Source organism: Melanotaenia boesemani, chromosome 2 (assembly GCF_017639745.1).
Source record: "Melanotaenia boesemani isolate fMelBoe1 chromosome 2, fMelBoe1.pri, whole genome shotgun sequence".
Lineage (NCBI taxonomy): Eukaryota > Metazoa > Chordata > Actinopteri > Atheriniformes > Melanotaeniidae > Melanotaenia > Melanotaenia boesemani.
The window spans coordinates 22,685,733-22,706,033 of NC_055683.1; the positions used below are offsets into that span (position 1 = coordinate 22,685,733).

A 20,301-nucleotide genomic window follows, 5' to 3' on the forward strand; every position below is an offset into this window, starting at 1 on the left:
TCTGTAAAGCTGCACTCTCATTTTAAAATGGGTTTTGAATATGGGCGTTTTTGTTCTATCATGTATGTGAGTACGCAGCTGCTGGTGTTATGTTGCACTGCAACATACAGATGAAGAGAGACAGAGACAGCCGCCTGCTGTTTAAAGAAATCCACAGCACCAGCACCACTCTAGAGGGGCTCCAGCCACCCTAGGAGCTGAAAAATGAGAGGAGCGGATTGGGCTGAGAAGAGGATAACATCTATAAACAAATGCCAAGCCAGTGTGGCAGTTGTGGGGCTATGTCAGGGCAACAAGAAATTGCATATGTCAGTGGAGCACTTATGCACAAATGCAAGGAAACAAACAGCTTGTAGAAAAACAGTGAGCTAAGTTAAAAATAATAGTGTTATGTTTGATGATATCTCACAAGTATGTGAGAGGCTAAAGATTTGCTGGTGTGTATGGGATCGTTATCCTTTTAGTTTTGACTAACTGTTAGCTGTCAGACAGGTGGCTTCATTTTTTACCATAGACTCCAAATAGTTTGAAAAGGACTTTATAATCCTTCCCAGACTGACGAGCAGCAACATTAGCTTCTCTAAGATACCTGCTGATGTCTGTCCTCTTTGGCATTATAGTAACTTTCACCTGAATTTCCACCAGAAAACTGTCAAAGCTCCAGTCTTTATAAAGGTGTTCACATTTGCTAACAATCAATAAAGTACATTTGATTAGCAGAACCAGGCTGATACGTGAGATAGCTCAGTTTTTAATAACATAACACAAAAGTTATTTGTTTTTCTATCTGTGTTTTATTTCACACTGTGTCACTCTTAGACAGTCATTGTTACTTTCAACATAACCAGGACCAGTCATAGAGGAAACTCTGACTTCCTGCTGTGTTTGGTTTAAAACAACAAAGGTTTTGTTGGCTGTGAGGTGGACAACTCACCCATGAGTCAGGCCTTACCAAGGAAGCCATCTGGAGGAGCTAAAATCTGTGAGTTGGAATGTGCATGCGCTCATTTGCTTATGTATGTATATTTTGGATTTCACCGGACAGTTACTGCTACTCTGTTTACATGGCAACCTCTATAATAAGCAGATGTACCTGGCTCAGGGCTTCAGAGGGGATAAATAAGGCAAGAAGGAGAGGGGGGAAAAGGGAAAAAGGTGTGCCAGTTGTCTCCCTGAGCACTTAGGAAAAAGAGGGCTTAGTATAAAGGTATACGGAGATGCGAGGTGTCACTGAACCCCTGTGTCTTTCGTGGAAAGCTGGAAGAAGAGAGATATGCCTGCTGTGTGGGAAAAAGCAACACAGAGCAGTGCTAGCATGACTAATGCAAAAAGCCGTACTGTTAGCGTAAGCCCCACAAGAAAAGAGCTTGGCTTTCAGCACAGTACAGCACTGTGCTTTCAGTGATTTCAGCCAAATGTGTGAAAGAATGGCAGAGGAATCACCGCAAAGAGGATCTCTGACAGTCTGATATGCAACAGATTTCACTAATAAAACCCATGAACAGCCAAAGGTGCATGAATACAGTTACTAACACAGTGTCAGGGGCTGCATTAGGTCTGGAGACACACACACACATGCACATAAAACCCTTTCCAGGGTGCATGGCCAAGTAGCTTCATTTAAAGTAGATGCACAGCTGTGGTGACAGCAGCTGCCCTTAACCAAATGTTAAACATCAGCACCAAGCCAGGCTCCAGTAACTTTAATCAAATGCAGCACCTGTTGGAAACATGGCGTGACTGCCGCACACTACACGCATGGACGCACACACACGCACACACACACACACACACACACACACACATTTTGTTTGCAATGTTTGTGACACACATGCTGCTGCCTGCATATGTGTGTGTTCTCTCATGCGTAGGATGGGATGGCTTGGTAAATACTGAGAACAGCTGTCCACCACCAGACATAACTTTCAATAGCCCTCACTGTCTCTCTCTCTCTCTTCATCCTCCTCTGTCCTCTGCCTCATCTCTCCACCAAGTAACAGCTCTGTACTTGCAAGGCAGTACTTTCATATGCAGGCGCATATTGTTCTTGTCAGCATGTTACCATGGCAACTCATACAAAAACACCAGTTAACACCCCACTAGGAGTCTTAAAAAAAAGTTAACTGACGCAAAGATGACGGAAACATCAAAACAACACCTATTACTTTGTGTAAGTTTTCTCAACTGAATGAGGTTAATGTGTAAATAACTTAACAAAAAAATAAAGATTTATTTGACTCAGCATCTCCACCTGATAGGGGAAAGATATATTACACAACAAATAGAAAACGTTTAGCAGACTCAAGAGGTCTCTCTCTGTGAATTAGTTAAAGATTAGCAAGATGGTCAGAAAAGCCTGCTTAGCTATTCTAAAAGTCATGACCGGGAGATTTTATTGAGCCTCTGACTTTGTCTGTGTCACACCAGATCTCATCAGCTGATCTCACTGTGACTGGAATTAATGAGACCCGTCAGCCACTTCATGCTTTGTTCACAATCTCTGTGGTTCATGGAGAGTTTCTGTCGAAAACATCATCACTCCTGATTCAGGAGGGGGGACAGGAAGCAAAAACAGCCTGGCAAGTCATCATCAGCACCAGAGAGTGAGAAAGACTCGGGATTAATGTGAACTGAACTGAACAATAATGACTTCTAATTTAGCTGTGATTTTTTTCCCTATTCAAAGACTGTCCAAGAGCCAGATAAAGCATCTGAGGTACTATTTGAATATAGTTTCTTAAAGAGGATCACTGCAGACTTTCCCAGCTAACTGTGAGGAAGACCATGTCAACATAGAAAGATGATTATCAGGAACATGATGAATACCTGATTACACATTGTTATTAGTTTCGGTTATTAATATTTCTAGAGGAAAATAGTTGAGAAAAACAATCTTTGTTACTAATTTTGTAAAGTAATATTTTATATTTTCACAAAGACACCTCTTTACATTGCTCTCAACCTTCACAGAGGGGCATATTTTTAATGCAGTCATCTTTGCAATTAGCCATCTTCACTATCCAACACTTAGTTTCATACCAAAGCAGATCTTTATACTCTATGTTTTCTAGGCAGAGCAAAACTAAAGCACCAACAACAGTACCAGGAGCAGCCCATAGCTCAAATTGCTCCACATATTTGTGATACTGCTGCCAAATGGCAGCAAAATGCTCCAAAAAGAATGTGGATGTGTGTCTGTGGGAACTGTGAGCACTCTACTCTACTTGTAAACCCAGGGAGGCAAACAGACTGTGTTGACATCAAAGTTGCAGAATGCAGCCAGCTGAATGCCCTGCACCTTACCTTTTGTCAGTGTCCACTAAGCTACCAAGATAAAACCTTGGCTCTAAAGCCAGTGTTTGGTATGTCCCTTATGGGGTACAGTAGAAAGAAAGTGATGCAACATGGGAGACCTAATGGAAGAAAAAACTATGAGGTGCAAATTTTGATGTAAAGTAACAAAGAACAACTTTTGTTTTACTAGAACTCAACACTGACATTGTTGTCAGGAGCTCATTGTGTACACACAAAACATCCCACTGACCCGAAACAAATATATTCTGCATTAATGAAAATGTAAATACATGAAAAAATAAATAATTGAGTGAGTATTTAAACATGGCAGTAACATAGAGTGTCTGTCAAGCTGAAGCTGTTACATCCCCTGAAGGAAGCACCTGCACACAAAGGGGCAACATTTCATACAACCTGTAGGTGCTAGAAATGTTGTGTCACACACAGAAACCTCATCAACCACACTTCTACATGTTCACACATTGTATGTCTTATGCCCACAAGCACACACACACACACACACACACACACACACACAGTAACAGACGGCTGCAGCAACTTGACCATTTCCACTGCTGAGATTTTTTTCTTGCTTTTTCTTTCTTTTTTTTCCCAACATTCACACTAAAACCTGTAAACATTCCATAAAGAAGCAGACTGCTTTGCCTCACTGATGACTTTAACATAATGCACACACTTCTTTGAACACACACTGACATGTATTGAGACAAACCAGATGTAGACACATGATTATGAGTAATATATGGGTAAAGTTTGACTCTTCTTGTGAACTGGAGCAAGGTTTTCTCAGTCCTCTTAAATAAAGGAGGGACTCACTGATGGCCAAAGAGGGTTAAAAGCTGCAAGGGACAAGAGTAGTACTGTTCAAACAGAGCTCTTTCTTGTTTTCACACCAAGGAAGAGTGGGAGAGATGGAGGAAAGGTCTACGAAGAAAGTGATTATATTTTGTATTAAATGTAAAAAGAACTGAAAGTGATGGACAAGACTATGTGTGGAAAGGTGATAGTGACTAACGTGGAAAGACCAAAACATCCCACTGGAAACAATGAGACACAGGAGGGTTGAGAGACAGAAAAACATGCAAACTACATGAACAGGACAGATTAAGACCAAAGCGGGTCAGCTAAGCTGCTACACAAACGCTGCAGAGCTCCCAGCTCCAGCTCCAAACCCCAAAGAAAACATGCAGTCAGCAAACAGGGCAGAATGAGAGAGTGGAAAATACCACAGAAGGGGGAAATAGATTCATGCAGAAAAGTCACTCAATCACAGTAAAAGTGATGATTAAACTACACTCAAGAGAGAAACTTGAGCTCACCCAGTTTCAGAGACTGTAAAGAGTTTGTCTTACCTGAGAATTTGTCCCCCTCCATGACGGGATCACTCCCTCCACAGCCACATGTAGTGTCTGCTCTATGACTCCACTCTCTCCCACCCTGCCTTTTTTTAGACTTCCCTCGTCAATTGCTCCCTCACTCCTTCCCTCCTTCCCTCCCTCCCTCAGTTCCTCTTCCTCCCGATCTTGCTCTCTTTTTTCTTTCGGGCTCTCCGTTCTCCCTCCTTCTCCCCACTTTGATTCCTTCAGTGTGTCTTGCTAATGAATTCACAATTACGACATCCCCATGTGCTGATCATATGTTGCATTCGCTGCCCTTTCTTTCTCTTTCCTCTCTTTTTTTTTCAGATCAGACCAAAAGACTGAAGCTGCATTGTACTTTGAAAATAGAAACCATTAGCTCCGCCATGTGACATGGATGGGCTCCTTGTGGACAAAAATAATCATCAGGACTTGAAAACTCTTCTGTCAGCTTACTTTTAATGTTCCTTGTGTGTGTGTGCTGCAATTCATTTGACACCAACTGCAAACTTGTCGAGCTGCTGTGAGAGTTCGCCCCAAACTGTGTCAAGGTTTCCTCACGATGAAACAGATACAGTGAGACGACTGCAGCCTGCTGAACTAATACTGATGTGCAGAAACAATGAGGAAAGCGAGGGAGGAATTTGACTGACACTTTTCCAAAGCAGACAAAGCTTACTTGTGTTACAGATGAGGAAAAGTGACAGAAAGAGAAAACACCAGAGAGTGAACTAGCGTTTCTGAACACAACACCAGTCCTCGCTCTAAAATGTGTGTTCAGGAAACTCAGATGACCTCTGACTGTTGGCACGTCCCTCACACTGCGCCAGGGGTCAGAGGTCACATGGCAAGCGTCTGAACCCTGATAGAGAGCTCAAACACACTCTGACATGTCAGTCTGTTGTCTTGTGCAACACCCACATCCCCAGTGACCCATTGCATATGTTTGAGTTTGCATGGTAGGATTTGTTGTGTTTGTGTGACTGCTTTTGTCATTTTTATTAACTTGTATCTTCAACAAATCTTTATTTACAGCCAATCACAAAAGTTGAGTACACTGGTTCATGAAATATGAAAAATTTGTACACTGGCGGCCCCAAATGGCCAAAATGTGGAACTCTGGCGACTTATAAGTAAAGAACACAGAGTGCACATTAATTTAGGACTAAATACAGGAAGAGGGTTGATCTAAGGCAGAGGTAATCTAAGGTCACCACAATAGAGAATTTTTTAATCTATTATTACCCGGAGGGATGCACATAAACTTCATTAGGTACCAGGTTCAACCCCCTTTATGCCTTCAGAACTGCTTTAATTCTTTATGGTATACTTTCAACAAGGTGTTTGATATTTTAGTCCATCCTAACATGATAGCATTATACAGGTGATCCACTGGATTGAGATCTGGTGACTGTGGACAGGTCACTGGCTTACAGTAAACTGTCATCTTCAAGAAACCAGTTAGAGATGATTTGAGCTTTGTGACATGGTGCATTATCCTGCTGGAAGTAGCCATCAGAAGATGGTTTGCTGCGGTCATAAAGGAATAGACATGGTAGCTGACAAAATAAGGTAGGCTGTGGCATTTAAACAACTCGTAGTAAGAGGCTCCAATTCACAACACAGTCATCTCAGGGCCCGTTGCATACGATCAATTTGAGGCAATCCATTGTCATCCAATCAATACTAATACTTTCCATTTTATAAGAAATACTATCCTAGTTAAGGCTGTTATTTCAACACACTAATCAAACCAGGAAAATTTTTTTTCAGTCTTCTTCTGTCCATTTTCAGTGAGCATGTGTGAATTGTAGCCTCAGTTTCCTGTTCTTAGCTGACAGGAGTGGCATCCAGTGTGGCCCATCTGCAGGGCTAGTTTTGTGTGAAAATCCCAGTAGATCAACAGTTTCTAAAATACTCAGGCACCTACTACCATGCCTACATGCCCTTTCTTCCTCATTCTGATGCTCAGTTTGAACTGCAGCAAGTAATCTTGAACATGTGCAAATGCACTGAGTTGCTGCAATGTGATTGGCTGATGAGAGATTTTGCGGTAACAAATAGGTACCTAATAAAGTGTCTGCAGTGGTGAGTACAATATATTATAATATTAATAGTGAGCTGTGTAAGTTATACATGCCATTTGCAGCACTGCAACATCCTCTCCTCATCACAGCTGCTGGATTTTAACTGTTCTAATAGCAAGCAGGATGGTTCCATATGATCTTCCATAGGGTGATAAAAACTCCCTTCCTTCTGAATCATCTGAAAGACCCTGAAAAGATTCTGAGATGTTCTTTTTATACCCAGCGATTTCACTGACCTGTTACCAATTACCCGATTAGTCATGAGATGTCCCACCAGGTGATCCTTTAAGCATTACACCACTTTTCCGCTTTTTTGTCTTTGCTTTACTTTGTTTAAACTGCATATATAAATGGTTTGTAAGTCATTGCATTCTGTTTTTAATTATTTCATGTGCATGTGTGTATGTCTAATAAAGTCAGATCTGCCAACCCCCACATGAAAATTAACCACACACAAAAACAATAGGCTGAGCTGGTTACACATCCTCCTAAACACATGCCTGCAGGGTCTTAAATATGCCCTGTTGGCAGATTTGTTTTGTGTATGGAGCATCTCCCTGCAAATGCACACACACACACACATTTACACAGAAAATGCCCTACAGTGTCTGCATCGTCAGGGAGGTCTGCTGACATGCCGAGCCTTATCCGCAGCCTTAAGCACTTCCCAACAACCAGGGCATCAGTTTGTACTTTTAGATACTTTAACTGTGTTGAATCTGCTCTACTGGAACTTGTCTTTCACTAATGGTCCACATTGTTGGCTCCAGAACTCAGACTGGTCTGTGTAATGCCCCAGTAAAAGCTATACATTTCTATATACATTAAAAATACACACAGGGCCTTTAAATAAGTTTATCAAGTTTAGGAGTATAATGTTTTGTGTGTATTAAGTTTGCTCAGAATTTGAGTGATGTATAGAAGATTTTTTCCCACATAAACCATTTTCTTTGTGACAGAGTAACTGAGCAACGAAAGTTCCCTGAAATCAGTTATGACTCACACACTGTGCTGTGCTTGTTGTCTTGGTTTACAGTCATAGTAAATATGTAATGAGAAAAACTAAAACAAAATTTATTTTTCTGCGTGTCTCAGGGAAGAGTCAACTTCTGGAGTCTCATTTCTGAGTCTCACCCGAATTTGGAAGTGTTGTCTACACACAGATCACAAATGATGTCACCACTTTCTGTGTCAAGAAACAGCTTACATATTGCAAATTTCATAAAAGCCAGCTTTTGAAACACAGTCAATCACAGGGTGCATTTATGACTTTAAAGTGACAGCTGGTGGTGATTATGCTCAACCTCTGTATTAGGTTGTTTCCTGGGTCTACTTTTACTGATGCTTGTTTTATGTAACTGGCACAGCATCAACATGTTCGCATTACACCAGGGACACACAAATGCTAACTATTGAACATGTATGACATGGTGCTTTCTGTTCTTTGTTAAACCTCTCATGACTCATTATCAGCTGTTATCTGGACAGGAAGCAGTACCGACTCTGCCTGTACAGTTGAAGATTATTGACACAGATCTATGTAATAGTTCACAGGAGCAGTGAGCAATTACCTGAAAGTGGAAGAGGATTGTCTCTTCTTTTGCAATACCTCAATCTGTATGTGCAGCATACACATAGCAATTAATCATAGGTGCATGATGTACAAAACACTGCACAAGGTTATAAACATTATATGTCCAGTTACAATCTTATCCATCATCCATTACTCATTCCTACCAGGAACTGGCCTGATCTGTCATTCTGCAGCATGGTAACGACTTCAAACACTCAGTCAGAATCATATAGACCTGTCTTTTTCATTACTCAGAAGAGCAAGGAGCTCTGCAACGTATGGTATTGTTACTGACACATAGCCCTAATCTCTGGGATTGCATGAAGTTAATTGGAAAAGTCTTATAAGCATATGTAAATTCCTAAGTGTTTAGGTTGTTGTGAATGGATGTTGGGAGGAATGGATAGAATACAATGACAGTAGTGGACTCTACTTACTGGGACTGGTGATGCCAGATCCCTCCCTCTCTGTTCTCCTCATTCGGCCGCTGGCTGATCGTGCTGAAAAAAAGGCAGAACAACAAATTAATAAAATCTCCTGCATTTTGGCTTCATGTTAATAATGTTTGTGATATAACTCAGCCTTAAGAAAGAACTCCTTCATCAGCATCCAGTGTGGAAGGATATGACATATCTGAGTGGGTTCAAACTGCCCCAGAGGCTGCTGGTTCAGTGGTACTCTGAGGAGCACCAGCTACATCCACAGAGACATGAAGAGCCGCAAATGGAAAACAATTACTTCACATTATGTCCAAGGCCAAATTATCTTCAGTTGCTATGTAGAAAAATAAATTACACCCATGTTTAAATAATTCTTTTTCTTGGCTGACCACAGAGAGACAGACTAGTGAAGAAATGCCAGAAACTTTGGTTTGTTCTTGTTTTTCTGAACTGTTAAAATCAGACCAAAGCTGCAGTTACAAGAAAACGCTGCAATTTTTTTCCTTTTATGTTTGAGTATCACAGGCTTTTGTGGTAGTTAAAAGGTTAATTATAAATATGTTAAATTGAAATGTCAGAAATAAATACCAGAGATTATATTAACTGTTTACAGGAAGAGCCAAAAATGGTGCGCAGAAATCTAAAGATTTGCAGCTGTAGTTACCTTGTAACTATATCTTCTTTTCAAAGATACTTGACAGTCTTATAGTGAAAAGGGTTTACTAGACTTATATTCTCTCATACTAATATATACTATCATACTAATCTAACAAATCAGCATATATACAGCTGGGGCCTACATGACGTTGGCTGGTTTAGAATAGGATGAATACCTCTTCCTATTGACTGCTAATCTGATGCAATGCTTTCAATAATCTCTCATTGATCGTCTCTTGTGTGTATGTGTGCGTTCAGCTCTGCTGACTCACCAGCATGGAGGAAAGAGCTAAACACAAACACAAAAGTTGTCTGTTCAGATTGTGTTTCAGCTTTGCTAGACTAACCGTGACGGTTATTTTCTGGTAAGTATGTGACTACACGACTGCAGTGATTCTAGGGAATAATCCTACAAAGCACATTTAAAGTTAGCTTCTGTAAATATGCTGGATATTTGATCTGTATTATACAAGCCAGTTCTTAATGTCAAATCTAAAAGAACACAAAGTGAGAGCATGAATCACCATTTTTTTTTTTTTGTCAACATACAGCTTTACCAAGAAAAGCTTACTGCAGTTAAATGTTCACTTCAACTATTCCTAGAACAGGCAATGGCATGTTAACAAGGCGCCACATCTCTAAGGTCAACCACACTCGCTCTTTTCTCTTTCCACTTCCCGTCCTCTCCTGCATCAAATGCTGCTCAGATGAAGTAAACTAAGTTCATCCGGTAGCTGATGAGTCAGTTGTCCCGTCCTGTTTTTTTAAGTTGCTGCATATTCTTCTAACCACAAATAGACCTTTAGAGAAGTTTAGAGAATGATGTGACCTTCATTTTTTAAACCCATTTCACCATCCTTCTTTCACCCTTGTTGTTCAAACTGAAAGTGAGTGTTTATGGTTATTTGTCTCATTTCTCTTTGCGTCGGCTCGCTAAAATATAAGGATATTTGGATAAACTGAGAAAGCAAGTGACATTGCAGAATTAAATAAGCTTTATAGAAAGAATTGGGCTTAAGTTGTTGCAAATGACAGCTATTATAGTTCATTCAAAGAGGAATTATTAAGCACTAACTGTACCATCAGACTTACAAAAGGTAACAGAATCTGAGTTACCTGTACAAACCATATCTTTTCTCAAATGAATATGTAAGTGTGCTGTATTCACAGGCAACTATTAATGTCAAATAATCCATTAAAAAAAAAATCCTTCTTCACTTTGTTATCCTCAGATTTTGATCTGTTCAATCCAGTAGCAAGTGAGCCAAAATAACCGTATATTCTTCACTGATGCATCCAGACAACTTAATATATAAATAGTCTGTCCTAAGTTATGTAGTAGTTCCTGACTTTGTCAAAAACAGCCAAATTCTTCCAGAAATAATATATCTGAGTTCTTTAATCATATCACAAACAGTTATTCTTTTGATAAAAATGTTGTATTTCATCTGCTGCCCTTCCTCTCAGACAGTTTGGAGCCCTGCTAGAGGATACCCACCTCTTTCTTATGACGTGGAGCTAAGCTAACAGTTTTTCAAAAAGTAAGTTTTGCCTTAAAAAACACAAGACTGTGTTTACATGGTCACTTTTGCACCAGACAATTCTTGACTTTGTCCTTAGTCCTTATTTTCTCAGCTAAAGAATATCTGTCCTGCTCCTTGTCACTGCAGGCATGGTGGCTGTTATACACAACCGATCAGCTTTGACACAATATCTGCTTGTTTAATCCCAAAAACATCCATTTAGAGACTGTAAAAATAAACTCTAACCCTAGAAAAGAACACTTACCATGTTTTTACATCTTTCCAAAAGTATTGCCCAGAAGTAATCATTAAAAAAGTTTGTCACAACTCCTACAGCAGCTCATCCACACGCCATGATGCTGAGACTGAATGTGTTTTGTACACAGTGTCAGTCAGTGTTGGAAAATGTGCATAAAGTAGATACAGGGATAAAGTCAGAACACTCACGTACGCTCCTAATAACTGTAGTATATCCAAGAGTTTGAAATGTATGGAAAAAAAGTCAGTTAAATCTATCAGGCCTTGCAGCTAAAAAACATGTCTGTACCTATTTACTCTTGAAACTGGGAATTCAGCCTGAAAAGGAGTGAACACACAGATGCATAAACACACACACGCACTATTACCCACCCTTGCAGCAAAAACACTGTAAAGTTTACTGCTGCAACAAGGCAACAACTCACATAGGCAGCAGCACAAAGTTGAGCTGGTGTGTTGCTGTGTTGGGTTAAAATGACGTAAGTCAGCCATGTTGGAAACTGTGCGCAAACAGTAAAGCACATATACATTTGCTGTAATGCGAACCAAGAGAGTAACACCTGCAATACGTTGGTACAAAAGCGTATTTGTCTACATTATGTTACACGCACCTGCACAGTCTTGTCTAGGGCCACAAAAATACACACACACATGCACTCACACACACCATAATCCATGCCCCCTTTTTTTCCTTCAAGGGAATTTGTAATCTTATTATGTCATATTTGCTTTATGACACCACTATGTGCAGAGGAGGTCACTATATGTACATGATGTATAAGTATGGGAGCAGTATTTACACTTCTGGAAAATTTGCACCTTCTTGGGGGTGTTCCAAGTCATAAAACAACCCAGAGTCAACATATAGATCCCTTTGTGTTTGCTACAGGCCTCCACTGATTGATGTCGAATGCTATGTTTAGTGAGACTTAGCGTGTGTTTGTGTCATTGTGCGTGTTGCATGACCACTGAAGTGGGGCAATGCCTGGACAAATAACGTCAACTGATTAGTTGTTGATGCTAGAGAAGGTAAACAGAGGGAAGAGGGTGCTGCACTTTGACACACTCAAAGCACAAGAGCAATCACACATCCGTAGGAGCTTACTTCAATCTACAACTCTAACCCTTAAAGTTTGATCCCTCCAAAAGCCCATTGTGGGATACCTTCCTCCTCTACATACACAAACACATGCATTATGGCCAACAAAAGAAGGTGGATTGACTCACAAAATTTTAATGCATGTTCTGTCTCTGCAGAACACACAACCACCTGAGATTCTTGTGTTTGCTCAAGGAGGCCACGCCATTTGTATTTGAGCAGGAAGACAGAGGAGGTGAAGTATCTTTACCTTCCCTCTTTCATTCCCTCCCTGTCCCCCCTGACCTCTTTTAGTAACACACTAAAGCTACAACAATGTGATACAAGGCTTGTTTGAAAGAGAAAATAAAAAACAGTTACTTATGATTTACTCATTTTCAGTCCAGTCTTCCCTGGTCATTTTAATAGCAACATGTTTTTGTTTTAGTTTTTTCTTCTTTTTTTTTTTTTTTTTGTCTTGAAAAGCCATTCAAACATTTAAAAAGGCGCCTAACTCAGTGAATACTTTAGTGTTGTGTACACATATAACAGACAACCTAGCAAAGAAACTATTAAAAATTGCATCTTTTGGCACTTTGTTACCAGCAGCCTGTTGCAAAGTCACAGAACTTGTGCCCATTTCTATAATTGTATCTATTAAAAAATATAAAAGATAACACAGTTTTACATCCACAAAATAATCAATTATTACCACCTAGATGATTCCCAAAGAGGTTTAGTTTAAAAATTGGCATAACTCTGCTTGGTGTACACAGTTCTTTAAAGATAGGAGGAAACTGAGCTAAGGAGGGGGTAAAGAACAAAAGAAGTGGCAGACCTAAAAGATAAAATAAAATTGACAGAAGATAAAAAAATCTCTGAAAGTGATGTTCTTAAAGGTCCATTATTATGCAAAATTAACTTCCTAAAGGTTTTCTAACAGTCATACATGTCCTCATAGCCTGTGTATGAGGCCCAAAATTGAGAAAATTCTGTCTCCTCTCTCTTGCTTGCTCTACTTTTAGCGAATGTGTACTCAAACTGGTGAGTCTTAGATCTTTTACTTTGTGACCTCAGAAAGGAAAATAACCACTGCCCCCGGTAGCGGATACTGTCATTGACCTGCCCCCCGGCTAGCTGAGTCTGCCCTCTAAAATCACTGAGAGGGCACCAGCGAAAACCAGACCCTCTCCCAGGGAGTGACGTGGACAGGCACCACTCATGAACATTTAAAGGTTCAGACGCAGAAACAGCCCGCTCTCAGTAGAACTCACTGGAGCCACATTTGGAATGGCTGAGATTAAGGACCAAGGCTGACTTTAGGGTGATGAACTTTGAAAACAATGTTGCTGGACCTCTGACACCCATATGAAATTGTTGAAAAAATGTATGATACGGGACCTTTAATAAACATGAATAAATCCAGCAAAGACCTGACACAGGCCAGACAGCAGCCTCTGGCCCTTCAGTTGATCCAGCTACTTTCCATTTCTGTAAATTGCTATATTGATTCCCCCTTAAAAAATGAGGTGTGGCTCCAGACCTTTGCACACTAACCTCCTGCATAATAAGAAGAATTCTTTACAATCAGTCATCTCATTTTTCTCACAGCTTTGAAACTGTCAAACATTTTACAGCTCTGTTGTCTTCATTGTGTGGTAATTATGCACTTGATTTGAAAAACACTTGTATTACTGTGTAATCAAACCATCATTTATTTTCACATTAAGGTATAATTTATATTTTGATCATTTTTTCTTCATTTCGCATCTTAATAGCGACTTATGACTGCCTTTTACTGGAATATAGTGTTGTTCTGTTAAACCAAGATCAAATATATTATTTTAAGTAAGCAAAATGTTTCTCTTCCCTTTTTCTGTTTCTGTAAGTGTATATATATATATGTCTGTCTGCAGAGCCACATACCACAGGTTTTAGCATAGCTAAAGACGCTCAGTAGTACTGTAAGTATAGATAATTATCACACAATTACAATTTTTCAAGTTTAAATTACGATGTTAAAAAGTCCTACATCTTTAAGTCCCAGTTTCCTGCCTCTGTTCCCTTCCTGCTCATCCATCTGTTCCATTGTGTTTTTATGGCCCTCATAACATGTTATGGGTATGGAGCAAACAGCATTTCACAACTCTGAAAGAGCTGGGAGTGGATGGGGGGATGATGAGAAAGAGGTTGAGTGAAAGAACTAAAGCAACCAAGACCGACTTAATGGCAAGACAGCCATTTTTCAAGATTGTTTTTACAGCCCAGATAAGAACTTCACCTGTTTGCAGCCGAGCCAGCCCTGAAGTAAGAACTGCACCAAACACACCCTCACGCCCACACAGCGGCAGCCTCACACAAACATGTAGACACACACGTCGTTTGGAAAAGCCATTGGTCGTGACCCTGAACCGCACTCCTCCCAAATGAATAGCCGCTGTTCTGACGCTGAAGGAATAGGCTGGCAACACCTTTTCCTACCTATTTCTCACTCAGCCGGCTCATTGAAAACCAACACAGCTTTGCCAAACACACACAACCTCTGTGTTCTCCTCAAAAAGTCCACATGTCCACATTAAATACTAAAAAAGGTGTTTTAAAGTGGATTAGACAGGATGCTAGTGCAGTCCATAAAACAATACTGCTGTGGAAGATAAGGATCAACCCTCCCTCCTGTGAGTCTGTTAAAAGCACGAGAGCCAGTTAAATAGTCCATAGAGCTTTATGAGTTAAAACTCCCGCAGGAAATATGTACTTACAGTACTGTCCGCCATGAGTGAACAACTAAGTGGGTGTATGCACTTTTAGAGAAATGTTAGGGGGAAGGATTTAGAGTTAAGCTGCATTTTTAAAGGCATCTGCATGTTTGCAGAGATTTTCCAGTTTGCATGAAGGCGGAAAATGGAGACAACAAAATAAACAATGCAATTCCTTCTTCACACTGAAGCATGAAGCATCATATTCGCGATGCATGCATTGTACAGATTTTGTTTGTATATGGGAGCGAATGATCTCATGACTTCTGTAAACCAGCTTCTGATTTAGCACATAGCATCAAACAAATTAGAACTGATAATTATCTGATTATATGGACCTGAAAAATGATGCTCAAATTATAATGTTATAAAACATAGATGTCTCTGCAATGAGATGAAGACATGATTTCTACAAAATCCAGGATTTTCATGTAGTATTACTGTGTTAATTTGACTCTCTAACTGGTTCCCTGAACAAACATTAATCACAAACTTCAACCGATTGCCACATGCAGTAAAGTCTGAATTCAAGTCATGACAGGAAGCTGCTGCTCCTGCCAAAACATAGGAGTTGCTTTTATTTGAGCTCTGGCTCTTGGGTCTTCTTAACAACAAGCACTTGATCAAACGGTTAAATTGTCATTCCGATACTCATGTCTGGATGTCAGTGCACATGTTCCACATCAGAACCTCTCTGAGCCTGCCATTACCTTTTAACTGGCTCTGTCCCTGCCTCAGGCCTGCAGTACTGTACAGTACAGTAGTTGTTAAAACCCCAACAGCAGCAGTCTGCAACACAAAGCTGCATTCTTGGCTGCTGATGATAAACACAAAGCAGTGTGGACACTTCAGAGGCGGCTCCATGCGCCTGCAAGGGGAGAAGATTGAGAAGGACAGAGACAAGGCAGAGACTGTTGGTCTCCTGTAGCCAGAGGAACTCTTTGCTGCAGATGATACTGAGATGTGGATATTATTTATATTTGTAAATTAAATAATTCATCCACCCTTTAATATAACACAGAGAGGGATACAGCTGCTACATTTAATGTACATTTTTATATCTGAACATTTAGGACCTTTAGACATTCAAAAAGAAAAAAAAAATGAACTTTTGAACCCTACAGTGAGAGGATCCACTAGCATTATTCCTTTGTTTATCTTTTAATTCATCACTTATCTGACCAATTTTGGATAATGTTTCACTCTGTCACAGCTGGATTCTTGTTTCCTGAATACTCACTTTGCTACTTGTGGTTAGGGTTTAGGGTTATGGTTAGCTTTAGCAGCAGCCTGAGGTTAGTGACTGGTGAGAGTTACGGTGAGATAAAACACTGTAATGGAAGCAGACACCAATACAACAAGCTCTTTCACAAAGAAGAAATACATGCACTATTCATTAACTTTATCTTTCAACATGGTGTGGATGCAGACAAAATAATGTAATGTGGAATTCCCCCACACAGAGGTGCAGGGGTTTGCATGGTTGCCTCAAGTTTGAGTGTTTTACCTGCGCCTGTGTGGGTTGTCATGGAGTTTCTGAAGTCATACATAATTGGCTGTGAGTGTAAGCGTGCATGGCTGCATGTTTGTTTGTGTTAAGCTTTTGATTGTCAGTTGATCTGTCTGAAATGTAACTGGCTTTCTCTTCTTGCCCTGGATAGGCAGATTCAGCCTATGTCAAGATAAGATAAGATAAAAATAAGATAAGATAAGATAAGATAAGATAAGATGAGATAAGATGAGATAAGATAAGATTAGTTAATTATTTAGAAATTGTAAATATGGAGTAAGAACAGATTTAATAAACTCGTTGATCAATCAACCATTTGCCCTTTATTTATTTATTTATTTGGGAAAAGCAACATGCAACATAGAGTGTCTGCAGCATTAATCCAACAAAACATTCAAAAGACCAAAAAATAACGTCACTTCATTTATGTTTTATGTTTTATCATCATTCATTCATTCAACTCTGTTTTCTACGTGTCCAAAGCTCAAACATGTGGTTAAAAAACACCTCTATTTTAGATCATACAGACCATTGCACTGTACATGCATGTCCACATGCTCCAATACCTTATTAGTCCATTATTCACAGGCTTCTAGCTTCCAAAATTGAAGGTTAGGCCATCCTCGGCATGCTTTTTGCTAGATGACAGGGCAAATATGTCTCAACACAGTTTATAGCTTGACTTTTAAGTTTCCATCTAACAATCGCTTTGGGCTCTGAATCAAAGCCACGCTGACTCTCCAGTATAAACAGACTAAAAGCCGTAATGAAGCGCAGAGTGAGGCAGTTATCACACAGGTACAAGCAGAATTAAGTTTGTATGAGTGTGTTTTGAGTGTAACATGAAAGCACATACCAGGAGGCGTAGAAAATAATGACTGTGTGTTTGTGTGTGTGTGTGTGTGTGTGTGTTGGAGAGGGCTGTTATTCATACAGGTTACTCATTGATCCAGACAACCTTAGGGAGTGGTGTACAAGGCAGGGATCGGCTCCAAGAGCAGGATTCAGCTGTGAGGGGTTGCATGAGTGAACACACACACACAGACATATACACACAGAAAAACCACCCCTCTAACATGACATATTCACACACCATTTTTAAATGGGTCTAAAACAACCTTCACATGTGCCAGATACACAATCTGCTTGTCAATGTGTGTTTCTGCCAGGCCATTTGAGTACAAAACTTAAACACACACATGCCCCCACACACACACACATACACCCCTTCACATCCCTGATGCTTGCCTAAACACCCTTACACATTTCAGAGGAAGGGCTTTCAGAACACATCCATACATCAGACTACACACACACTTTGTTATTAGCTGAATCCCAAAGTGGAAGCTCTGACAAAGAATGTGACAGCTCCACACGTCGCACAGCACAGAGGGATAACACACACTCACACACACACTCAACAGGCAGAGGAGGAGGAGGAGAGGCAGCATGACCCAACATGCGCTTGGCTCCAATGGAAAACTGTCAGACGGTCCATCGCCACAAAGACTCTGGGAAGAGGAGCCGGGAAAGCCGGCATTCTGCGGGCCTGGACTGAGCCGCAGTTTGGAGAGAGACAGAAGGGGGGAGGAGGAGAGCCAGGGAGCTCTGAGGAAGATGAAGGTGATAAGAGAGCTGTAAGAAAAGAAAAGGAAAGTAAAAGAAACCTGACAGGGTAAAACAAAGAGAAGGAGAGAAAGGGAGATAAAGAACAATGCAAAGTTGTTTGACCTGTCCAGACATCTATATACTTATGCACAAATACAATCCATAGCATTACATTCATTCTAAAGTTCTATATCGATTCATTTGAACTCATTTCCCTTATTGAAGGTCAAACCCTTGTGCAACAGAAACTGCAGCTAAACTCTAAATCAGTCCTGCACATAAGTTTAGAGGAAGTAGACTATGATTCTCTGCACTAAACAGCTTTGCTGTTTACTTCGGTTAGGGGGATTTCCTTAATGAACCCACTAGTACGAACTGACTCAACATTGCCCAACAATTTCTCACTTTTTTTGCTGTTGCAGTGCTGAGCATAAAAACATTTGCTTGAGCTTAGATCATAATAAACCACATATAAACGACATATAAATTACATATAATTACATCTACACAAAACAACAAGCAGTAAAAACCTTACTCTATCAGAATTTCTGTTTTTTGTTTTGCTTTGTTTGTTTTTTTGTTTTTTGTTTTTTTTACACAAAATACAAAACTTGTCATAATCAACTATTATTCTTATACTTTTGCCACTAACAGGTATATAAAACTGGATCATTTCTCAACAAATAAATAAGCTACTTATTTTTTTTTCTCTCTTTTTGCTTAATGTGAATTTCTATATCTAATTTCAAGCTGGGTGGAATTTTGATGATGTTTTAGGTACAATGAGTGGACATGAGTAGTGGTGGGGTTGACAGATCTCTGTAAAGCCTCATTGCAGGAATCTGTTGAGTGTGTTCACCTCCACATCGAGATAAAAAAAAAACAAACCTGTAGCGTGTGTGGATTTGATTCAGATGCATAAAACAGGTCGGTCTTCAGGTATTGGAAAGAGTGAAGGAGCTGCACCACAAAGCTGTCATGTAAATTAATCTTGCACAACTTCTACCAATTTAAAATCTTCTGGGGGAATCTAGCGCATGCATTTAACTCCCCCCTTGTTTTTCAAAATGATAAAAAGAGACAGATACTCGGAAAAACGAGCTCAGCTCTGTCATGATGTCACAACCTGTCCCCTGTGTCTAGTCTTGTCAAAATTCAAACCTGAAAGAAATGTCTCAAAAACCACACCCACAGATCCCTGCGTGGGCCCTTTTGATAAAGGGAAAATTCAAACTCACTGACGTTCACCACGCAGTGAAAAAAAACGTGGGCTGCTTGCTTTAAATGTGCTGCAAATTATGTGAATTCTCGTCCTACACAGTAAACTTTTCCTATAAACCTGCTGCATGATGGGATTGTGCAAAATAACGCGCATTTACGCACTGCCACAGTCAACATGCTCACCTGGATATGAAGATTTCTTCATGATTGCAGGTTCTCCAAGTTGCTTGATGATTAATATTTAATAAACCGCTCCGACTTCTCATAAAATGTCAGGATGATGTTTGCATCCGTATATTTTCCAGTCAGTTTCTCTTTGTGCGTCTCTGCCTCCTTCAGTGTGTCACTTCTGTCACAAATCGGTTTAAAAACTCGCCTGGCGCAGGTTAACACACTCTTTTTTCTTTCTTTCTTTCTTGTTTGTAACTTCCTAACTTTATCCTTGTCTATATTTTCACGTCGGTCTACTGAAGGAGACAGTCTGCTGGGAATGCATACAATCACACCTGCGCCCCTATAACGCACGCCCAATCCAGGAGCGGGAGTGGTTTACAGTAAGTGCTTTTCCAATCAAAGCTCAGAGGTGAAATAAACGCGGCTGTCTTTGAATGATTTGGAGTGTGAGCTTTGGGCGTGAAGGGAGAAATCTGAAGTAAATTAAGCTCAGGGATCCTGGAATCCAGCAAAGCTTCGGTTAAAGTTTAAAGAGAGGACGTGTGCAAAAACTGTCCACAATGTCATCAAAATAATGTGTTTGTGTGAGGTCCTTTATCACTCTGTGCCATCACACACCCAGCACTACATGTGAGTAGTGTTAACAAGCATGTGTTGAGGGAGTGTGGAGCAGGAGGAGTTATCAAGTTTATGGTATAAAGCTTTGTCTCTTAGTGGAGCCACATGTGGAATCAGCTCACATC

At 40.2% G+C, this 20,301-nt stretch overlaps 1 protein-coding gene across 3 annotated transcripts in view; it reads right to left on the minus strand.

The window, feature by feature from the left end:
• Positions 1-19,878, minus strand: part of LOC121650823 (septin-9-like) — a 74,688-nt gene extending 54,810 nt beyond the window's left edge. Inside the window, exons 1-2 of one of the 3 annotated variants that reach the window (XM_042002579.1) lie at positions 19,568-19,878; positions 8,771-8,833 (exon numbers count right to left, since the gene is read on the minus strand). In XM_042002579.1, the coding sequence (XP_041858513.1) occupies positions 8,771-8,833; positions 19,568-19,589 (85 nt within the window). In that variant the 5' untranslated portion in view covers positions 19,590-19,878. Of the gene's footprint in view, positions 1-4,667; positions 4,765-8,770; positions 8,834-11,218; positions 11,473-19,567 lie in introns of those variants that run through there. The other 2 variants (XM_042002593.1, XM_042002607.1) reach the window with 2 other exon arrangements.
• Positions 19,879-20,301: the final 423 nt, after the last annotated feature.